Source organism: Pongo pygmaeus, chromosome 20 (assembly GCF_028885625.2).
Source record: "Pongo pygmaeus isolate AG05252 chromosome 20, NHGRI_mPonPyg2-v2.0_pri, whole genome shotgun sequence".
In the NCBI taxonomy this organism is placed as follows: Eukaryota; Metazoa; Chordata; class Mammalia; order Primates; family Hominidae; genus Pongo; species Pongo pygmaeus.
This window is the reverse complement of record NC_072393.2, coordinates 14,116,781-14,126,553: the sequence shown is the minus strand read 5'-3', so window position 1 is coordinate 14,126,553 and position 9,773 is coordinate 14,116,781. Positions and strand designations below refer to the sequence as shown.

Genomic DNA, 9,773 nt, shown 5'->3' with positions numbered 1-9,773 from the left:
GAGGCCCCGTGACCTGCTGTTTGGGGCTGAGGCTTCAGTTCCTTCACCTGCCCACAAACCTCTCTACCCACTTCCTCTTCCTCGCCCTCTATGAGTTTTATGCCTCAGCTTCCCTGGGAAAGCAAGGGGGGGCGAATCTCCAGGGGTGGGTGACTGTGTGCCCGCGTCTGTGTGCAGGCTCTTGAGCATACACGCGGGTTGAAGCCTAAGAGACGCCCTGGGCGATCATCCAGCTGCAGGGTGAGTCTTGCGCTCAGGTGGCCTGGCCCATCTTCTAGGACAAGCTGCCTGTGGGCCCCAGACAGGAAGGAGGCCATCTCAGGAGGTTGTTATGGATGCAAACATGGCTAAAGTCGTGGCACTTCTCATCCCACACAAGCCTCTCAAGAGCCAGATGACAGTCCTGTTAGCAGCCACAGGGGCTGCTGTCATCCCCAGTTTACAGAAAACAATGCCTCTGTGAAATGTCACTGAAAGGCTGACTGGACCTTTGACATCATGAAGCACTCTGTGACTCCTGCACCCCAGTTCCCATGGCTCAGGCGGGGTCCTCCTCCCACTCTGCAGCCTTACACCCTGGAGACCTGATGCAGGAGGGGAGGGAAGAGCAGGGCAGGTTCACACCCAGGTGAGCCCCCTGCCCACCAGGACATGCCCTGGTGTAAGCCCAGTTCCCCGGGTCTCCAGCCCCAGCGGCTCTGCCCTAGGAAACCGTTAACTCCATTCCCAGACCCTGGGAGCCGCTGGGATCCTGTTTTCTTTCTCCTCCTCCCCACTTCCCCCTCCATGACCCAGCTGTCTGCAAGAGCCCACCCCCATCCCCAGGGCCTCTGGTTCCAATTTAAGTCTTTTAAGTCGGAAAGCCAAGGGCAGAGGGGACAGCAAAGCTCGATTCCTGCTCCCCGCCGCCAGACCACAGGCTTCAGGGCTGGTTTGTGGACGGCGGGTAGGAATGTGGACTTCACAGTGGGCACGCTGGCTTCCTGAGCACTGCCACCTGTCGCCCCAACAGAACAAGATCTGGAGGTGGAGGAGGCAGGCAGGGGTGTGGGGATTCCCCCACATGCATCCCCCCTGCCCTGCCAGAATGGCCCCATCTTTCTGCTCCTGCCCAAGCCCACCCAGGCCACCACCCCTGCCCAACCACCCAGGACATGATCCCATTCCCTGCCCCCTAAATGTCCCTCCCTTGCTCTAAACTGCCTGGCTTGTCACTGGGGCATTCATGGTGACATAAACAGTCACCTTCCTTAGTGATGAGGATGGGGGGGCTCTGTCTAGTTGTGTGTCAATTTCTTCCTCAAATGAAGCCCCCACCTCCAGTACGGAGCTGGGGATGGGATGGAAGGAGTCCACCCATCTTGCATGTCAGTGCAGGGGGTGGCTGAAAGACCAAATGTCCACAGAAAGGGTCTCATGATGTCGATCTGGCTTTGAGGTGCCATGAACCCCCCGCTACCCCAAGGCACCCACTTGTGTTTCTCTGCACAAAGCAGCTCACCCCAGCGTGCCGAAACTCAAAGGAGAAGGGGAGATCTAGGTACAGGACTCCCAGCAAGGTTCACACTACACACCTTGTCCCAAGACCAGGCCTTGTCTGTTGTTGATCCATTCATAAGCATTTATTGAGGGCTGACTGGATGCCCAACACTGGGGAGACGGCAGACGGTACAAAGGGCGGGGTCCCCAAGGACGGGGCGATTTCAGCTGTTCCCTTGCCAACCCCGGGTCATCCCCAGGGCTCAATCCCAGGCTGGGGGAGGATCTGGGAGTGGGGGCAGTCGTCATAGGGTGGGTCTTCCTGGAAATCCAGCCGAGCCCGGGTGCCCTTGCCCAGGTGTAGGCAGCCTCCTAGGTGGACATGGAGGGAGAGCAGGAGGGCGAAGACTCAGACTTCCCGGCACCTCTGAAACCTAGTGGAGGGGGAGGGAGAGAAATGCTTAATCACAGGCGACGATGACTCAACGCTCCCCAAGTTGCCCACGGACTTGGCCTCCGGGCCTGCTGGGCCTCTGGCGCCACCCAGGGTCTGCTCCGGAGACAGCGACCCCGTGATGTCTCTGGCTCCGCCGGGCGGACCCGCTGGGACCCAGAGCCCGAGACAAAGCGCAGGAGTTCCGATTCTGTGACTGTGGTGCCCTCTCGTGGCTGCCGTGCTCTGGGGTCCCCGGCTCTGTTACTCCCAAAAGTTGTTCATCAGAAAGGCTGGCCGCAAGACACCATCTTCCCTATGTCCTTTCGGCCTCCAGCGTCTCCCAGTGAGACAGCGTCAAACCTCACAGGAAACACTATCTTCTCCTGGAGGCAGTCTTTCATGCTTTTTTTTTTTTTTGAGACGGAATCTCACTCTGTCGCCCAGGCTGGAGTGCAGTGACATGACCTCAGCTCACTGCGACCTCCGCCTCCCGGGTTCTAGCGATTCTCCTGTCTCAGCCCCCCAAGTAGCAGGGATTACAGGCACATGCCACCATGCCCAGTTAATTTTTTGTATTTTCAGTAGAGACAGGGTTTCACCATGCTGGCCAGGCTGGTCTTGAATTCCTGACCTCAGGTGATCCACCTGCCTCAGCTTCCCAAAGTACTTGGATTACAGGCATGAGCCACTATGCCCAGTGCTTTTTTTTTTTTTTTTTAAGACGTCTTGCTGTGTTGCCCAGGCTACAGTGCAGTGACACCATCTCAGCTCACTGCAGCCTCTGCCCCCTGGACCCAAGCGATCCTCCCTGGTCAGCCTCCCAAGTAGCAGGGACTACAGGGACACACTACCATGCCCAGCTAATTTGTTTGTAGACACGGGGTTTCACCATGTTGCCCAGGCTGATCTCAAACTCTTGGGCTCAAGCGATCCTCCTGCCTTGGCCTCCCAAAGTATTGGGATTACAGGTGTAAGCCACCACACCTGACCCTTTCATGACTTTAACAAATGTTCACTGCAAAGCTGCCTGGGAGTAGATGGGAGGGGTCGTCCTCTCCCAGTCACTATCCTCCAGGAGCTCACAGTCTGCTGGGGGAGGCAGTGCCCAAACACACCTAGTCAGACTGGCTCCTCCTCTGTTAGCTGACTTCCTCAAAGGCAATTTAAGTTGCTAGAACGAGTTTCTCTTTTAAAACCTCACTGGGGGCCAGGCACGGTGGCTCACGCCTGTAATCTCAGCACTTTGGGAGGCTGAGGCGTGTGGATCTCAAGGTCAGGAGTTCGAGACTCAGCCTGGCCAAGATGGTGAAACCCCATCTGTACTAAAAATACAAAAATTAGCCATGCGCGGTGGTGGGTGCCTGTAATCCCAGCTACTCGGGAGGCTGAGGTAAGAGAATCACTTGAACCCAGGAGACAGAGGTTGCAGTGAGCCAAGATCACGCCACTGCACTCTAGCCTGGGTGACAGAGCAAGACTCCATCTCAGAAAAATAATCAAATAAAAGAAAGAAAGAAAGAAAACCTCAGTGGGGCCAGGCGTGGTGGCTTATGCCTGTCATCCTAGCATTTTGGGAGGCCTAGGCAGGAGGATCACCTAAGCTGTGTTTGAGACCGGCCTGGGAAACATAGTAAGACCCTGTTTCTACGGGAGGAAAAAAAAACACGCCAGGTGTGGTGGTGCAAGCCTGTAATTCCAACTACTTGGGAGGCTGAGGCAGGAGAATCACTTGAACCCAGGAGGCAGAGGTTGCAGTGAGCCAACATCGCACCACTGAACTCCATCCAGCCTGGGTGATAGAGCGAGACTCTATCTCAAAAAAAAAAAAAAAAAAAAGGAAGAAAAATAAATCAATCAATAAATAAAATAAAAGTCTTCTTTCTGCATCTATAATAACCACTGCGGGCCGGATGTGGTGGCTGATGCCTGTAATCCCAGCACTTTGGGAGGCTGAGGAGGGTGGATCACGAGGTTGGGAGTTCGAGACCAGCCTGGCCAACATGGTGAAACCCCATCTTTACTAAAAATACAAAAATTAGCTAGCCGTGGTGGCAGGCGCCTGTAACCTCAGCTTCTCAGGAGGCTGAGGCAGGAGAATCGCTTGAACCCGGAAGGCAGAGGTTGCAGTGAGCCAAGATCGTGCCACTGCACTCCAGCCTGGGTGACAGAAAGAGACTCTGTCTCAAGATAAATAAATAAATACATAAATAAACTGGCTCGGTGCGGTGCTCACGCCTGTAATCTCAGCAGTTTGGGAGGCCGAGGCAGGCGGGTCACGAGGTCAGGGGTTCGAGACCAGCCTGGCCAACATGGTGAAACCCCATCTCTACTAAAAATACAAAATTTAGCTGGGCATGGTGGCAATTAGCCGGGTGTGGTGGCGCGCGCCTATAATCCCAGCTACTCAGGAGGCCGAGGCAGGAGAATCGCTTGAATCCAGGAGGTGGAGGTTGCAGTGAGCCGAGATGGCGCCACTGCACTCCAGCCTGAGCAACAGAAAGAGACCTGTCTCAAGATAAATAAATAAATATGTAAATAAAATAAACTGCTATTCTAAGCTCTCTCTAAGGTCTTCCCCTAACCCTTGGAGGTGGGTACTGGGGCTAATCTTACTTCACAGGGGGGCTCAGCCAGCACCCTCGGACAGGTCCCCCCCAGCCACCTGTGCAGGCACCTGCTCCTCCTCCTCCTCCTCCTCGGCGGTGGCCTGTGTCCTGTGTCTTCGCCTTGTCAGGCCGGACCAGCTTCTTGCCTGCCGAGTTTCGGGTGGTGTGGCTGTAGACGGAGGTGTAGCCCTGGCCAGTAAGTGGGCAGAAGCGTCGGGTGTGGGCGCGCTCACGCGTGGCGCCGCACTGGGGACACACGTAGTCCCGCAGGATGGGACACAGCACCCTGCCGGCCTCATCCTTCAGCACGTGGGACTGGTAGATGGCCCGGGACTCGCCATTGTGTTTGCAGAAAGAACACAGGCGTTCGGGAGCTGGTGAGGACTCCAGGCTGTGCTTCTGATCCTTGGGTCCTGGCACTGGCACCGACTCCGCCGCTGGCATCGGCTCCAGGGCTGACACCGGCTCCGGCGCTGACACCGGCTCCAGCACTGGCTCTGGCTCTGGCTGGGGGCTCAGTCTGGTCTCAGGACCCTCTTTCCCACTCAGAGCCCTAACCAGGTGTGCCAAACCCAGGTAATCTGTCCATAGGTCAAAGGTCCCCATAGCTGGGCAGCATGTGCCAGGCGGAGGGAGTCACAGAGACAAGTAACCCTACCTGGCTTAAGCTCCCTCCTCCTGACCCCTCTCTGCTGCCCCTTCCTTCCCCTCTCCGGAGCCTGGGAGTCTGTGCTGGCCGACCCTCCTTTTACCTCCAAGGGGGTGTGAAGGGGGAGGAGCAGGCTGTGGGAGGTTCCTTATTGCCACGGGGAGGGGGTGGGGGGGCCCTGGTGCCCCACTAATGCTCCTCCTAAAGGGCTGTATGGCCTCTGGCTGTGCCGGGGGACTACAGGACACAGGGTGTGTGTGGGGGCATCCTGCTATGTGCACCACACCCCCATGTACACACCTCCAGGGAACTGGGGGGCTGCCCTGCCTCCCCTCCTGCTAGGAGTCCTTAGCCCTCCAGCCCCACTGGGGGATGGGGAGAATGGGTTGGCGACCCCACCCCCAAAGACTAGCAGTTACCAGTAACTTAAAGAAGTTAACTTAGTAACTTCTTTATAACTTTTCTTCCTTCCCCTGGGCGGGGGAGTGGCCAGGTGCCCCTGGGTTCTGTGTGTGTGTGTGTGTGTGTGTCCGGGGGGAGGTTGCTGATGCTCCAGCTGTCTCTGAAAGGAGTGTGGTAGTCCCAGGCTCATGGGCTGGTTGCGGGGGTAGGGCAGAAGGATACATGCCCCCCGCCCCCCCCCCCCGCCCCAGCTCTGGTCTCCCTCCAAGAGTTTTCACATCAGTTGTCTTAGTGGAACCCCCATTTAATGACCGAGCAAACTGAGGTGTGAGGTCACCTGCCCATCCAGTTATTTATAAAGACATGCACCAGGCCAGGGGGTGGTGGCTCATGCCTGTAATCCAAACACTTTGGGAGGCCAAGACAGGCAGATCACCTGAGGTCAAGAGTTCGAGACCAGCCTGGCTAACATGGTGAAACCCTGTCTCTACTAAAAATACACACACACACACAAAATTAGCTGGGCATGGTGGTGGGTGCCTGTGATCCCAGCTACTCAGGAGGCTGAGGCAGAAGAAATTGCTTGAACCCAGGAGGCAGAGGTTGCTGTGAGCCAAGATCAAGCCACTGCACTCCAGCCTGGGTGACAGAGTAAGACTCTGTCTCAAAACAACAACACAACAACAACAACAACAAAAAAGCACCAGATCTGCCTCCTTATTCTAGTTACTGGGGCCCCCTGAGGCTAGGTGCTGGGGAGGGAGCCCTTTCCTGGCGGGGGCTGCAGAGGGGTGAGAAAGAACCCTTTGGAGTCGGGAGGTGGGGGATAGCAAGTTGGGCTGTTAGGAGGGGGCCCCTAGTACCTACAGGTCTTCAATGTCCTCCCCCAGATGAGATCTGAGCTCAGTCCCAGGAGGGTAGGGTGTGCTCAGGACTTGGACACAGAGGAGAGAGGCTGTGCTGCTTACACAGCTCATCCACCCATCCATTCATTTAAGAAACTTTTATTGGCCAGGCATTGTGGCTCATTTTGAGAGGCCGAGGGAGGATTGCTTGAACCCAGGAGTTGGAGACCAGCCTGGGCAACGTTTTGAGACCCTGTTCCTACAAAAACACTTTTTCAAAATAAGCTGGGTGTGGTGGAGCGTGCCCGTGGTTCTGGCTACTGGGGAGGCCGAGGCGGGAGGATCAACGCTTGACTCCAGTTATTAGAGGCTGCAGTGAGCTAAAGTCGCACCATTGCACTCCAGCCTGGGTGACAAGAGCGAGATCCTGTCTCTAATTTAAAAAACAAAACTATGGAGCACTCCAGGGAGCAGAACTTACCACCCACATTTCAGAAAGGGATTTTAGGCCAGGCAAAGTGGCTCATGCCTGTAATCCCAGCACTCTGGGAGGCCGAGGTGGGAGGATTATTTGAGGTCAGGAGTTTGAGACCAGCCTGGCCAACACAGTGAAATCTCGTCTCTACTAAAAATACAAAAATTAGCCCACCGTGGTGGTAGATGCCTGTAATTTCAGCTACTTGGGAGGCTGAGGCCGGAGAATCACTCAAACCCTGGAGGCAGAGGTTGCAGTGAGCTGAGATTGGGCCACTGCACTCCAGCCTAGGCAACAGAGTGAGACTCTGTCTTAAAAAAAAAAAAAAGAAGAGAGATTTTTAGCTTCCCTGCCCCAGCCTGTTTACCCCCAGCCCTCTAATATTTAGTCCCAAATCCAGCCAGAGTCCATCCAGATCCCTGACACCAGCCCTCGTCTCCAAAGAGGAGTGGTTGGAGTCAGGGCAGAAAACAGGCTGAGTGACTTTGGCGGTGGGGGGTCCTGTCCCCAGTCCCCATTCCCCTTAAGCCGTGTCTGGCCCAGCCACAGTGACATTCATCCCCCGGTGGGTCTGGCCTCGGTCCTCACAACCCACCGACAACAATGAATGTTGATTGTGACCTTGGCTGTGGCCTAGGGGAGGGGAGGTGCCCAGGCTGGATTGGGGGCTCCCCTGGCCCCCCTAGATGTGGAAGGTCAGAGTCACCGGCAGGAGGATGGCAATTCCAGGTCTCAGGGTCCACTCAACGGTCGATGGTTTGCCTGAGCTGCCCAAACTCACCGACAGGTTGAATGTTCCCCCAAACCCTTGGCAAATTTTCCGGGACCTGGAGTCGGGGGTGGGGTAAGTGGCAGGGAACCAGAGAGCGTGAAGAGGGAGAGGAGGAGAGAGTAAGGGACCCCTTGCCTCTCATGAAATCAACAAACGCTTTTCAGGTGCTGTTTGCACCTAGATCTGGGAAAAACACAAGGCAAATATAAATGATAGTAAATAAAATGTAGCCTTTGCTATGGGGATGGGGATGTAGCAGTGCAGGAGAGTCCTGGCCTCAAGCCCGCTCCTTAAGTAATTCACAAAGTAGTCCTGGAGGCGCAGATTACCCCCCCTTTGTCAACTGGGGAGACTGAGGCCAAAGGCCACTGCTAGTCCGAGGTGGAGGAGGCATTCCAAGTGGTCCCGGGAAGTCTGGCAACCGAGGATCCTGGCCCCGAGGGCATTGATGCAACGTGGAGATAAACAAGCCATTTTAATACAATGTAATACGTTCTGGGAGCTTCACTGAGTTCCGGGCACGATGGTTTAGGAATCACAACAGCGTGAGTGGGGCGCTTGGGGGTGGGGTGTCGTCAGGTCTCTCCACTTGCAAGTGCACTGGGGCCCCACTAGACGGGAGAAGCCGGAGGTTCAGAGAGGGCGCTGCTCGCCCCGCGTGCGCGGTCGCACAGCATCTGAACTCCGGCACTTCCGGAGGGAGTCCGCGCGGCCACGTGGGGGCTGCCCCTTGCGCCTCAAAACGGGCTGCGGCGCCCCTTCTCCATTTCCTCATCCCTCAAATGATCCCCAGTCCCTTCCTCCAGTGATCGCACAGAGTTCGGCGACCACCCCCCGCCCGGGTGCCCCCAGGCCTACAGGTACGCACCCCTATCTCCCACCCCCCGCAAGCCAAGCAGTGACCAGGATGGGCGAGCGCGCCTTCGCCCCCGACCTGGGTCTGCGGACGGCCTAGGAAGGTGCATTCCGATTTTCTGGGCATGGCCGGGTGCTGCAGCTCACGCTTGTAATTCAGTATTTTGGGAGGCTGAGGCGGGAGGATCTTTTGAGCCCAAGAGATGGAGACCAGCCTGGGCAACATAGTGAGATTCCTGTCCCTACAAAAAAATTAGCTGGGTGTGGTGTAATGAGCCTGTAGTCTCAGCTACTTAGTAGACTGAGATGGGAGGATCGCTTGGACCCCAAGAGTTCGAGGCTGCAGTGAGCCGTGATCGCGCCACTGTATTCCAGCCTGGGTGACAGGGCGAGACCCCGTTGTCTCAAAAAATAAGTAATTTCCTGGCCCCTGGCATTTCACCGAGGGGAATACTGAGGCCCAAAATAGCCGCCTGGCATAACCCCAAGGCAGATGAGGGACCCCCAAGTGTGCCGAGCTGGGTGAACCACCCCCTCACCGCACCCCTCACGGTGGTGGCGACAGGACCCGGCCCCGCCCCCAAGGCCGCGCCCCCGAGAGCCCCACCCACAGTCTGGAGCCACCAGCCAAGGCCCCAGCCCAGGCCCTGCCCCTTAGAGCCCCGTCGCTTTTGACCTGTTCCCCAGAACACACTCCCTCTAAAACCCGCCCATATAGACTCCCACGGAGCCCACCCCCAAGCCCCTAAGCCGGTCCTCAAAGAGCCCAGCTCCCCTAGGGCCCGCCCCCTTAGAGCCCTCCACAAAAGCCTGCTCTGTAGACGCCCCGGGACTGCGTCCTGACCCCACGAAGCCCAGCCCCCAACTAAGGTCCGCCTCGACCGGGCACGCCCCCAAACCGAACTTCGTAGGGCCCCTCAGAGCCCGATCCCGGCTAACTCGCCCTCCCGAAGCCCCCCTCCCGCCTCCCGGCACCTTCTAGAGCCCTTTCCCCAGAGCCCGCCCTCTCACCCGCCCCGGGTCGGGGTCACGTTCCCACCCCTCTGTCTGGAGCTGGAGTGGGGCGCCCTCTCTCGCAGCTCATCCGCCACGTCGAGCAGATCCTCCCATTCAGGCTGTGGAGTGGGGGGGCCTGATCCTCCCATTCAGGCTGTGGAGTGGGGGGGCCTGATCGGCTTCTCTTTATCCGCCACCTCCACCCCAGGTGTCCAGGCCCTTCCGAGGGAGGTGGCCGGTCCCCTGCCTTGTAGCTCA

General features: G+C 57.2%; 1 protein-coding gene across 1 annotated transcript; it reads right to left on the bottom strand.

Moving 5' to 3' along the window:
* Positions 1 to 1,598: 1,598 nt before the first annotated feature.
* On the bottom strand, positions 1,599 to 8,423 carry NANOS3 (nanos C2HC-type zinc finger 3). The gene is made up of 2 exons (XM_054461725.2): positions 4,590 to 8,423; positions 1,599 to 1,913 (listed from the first exon to the last, which is right to left on the bottom strand). Exons 1-2 carry the CDS (start codon positions 5,125 to 5,127, stop codon positions 1,852 to 1,854), a joined length of 600 nt encoding a protein of 199 aa, XP_054317700.1. The 5' UTR covers positions 5,128 to 8,423; the 3' UTR covers positions 1,599 to 1,851.
* Positions 8,424 to 9,773: the final 1,350 nt, after the last annotated feature.

Coding starts and splice junctions, on each gene's coding strand:
- NANOS3 (XM_054461725.2), bottom strand. CDS start 5,127: ATGGGGACCTTTGACCTATGGACAGATTACCTGGGTTTGGCACACCTG. Junction 1,914..4,589: donor AGGAGGAGGAGGAGGAGCAG/GTGCCTGCACAG, acceptor CCCCTCCACTAG/GTTTCAGAGGTGCCGGGAAG.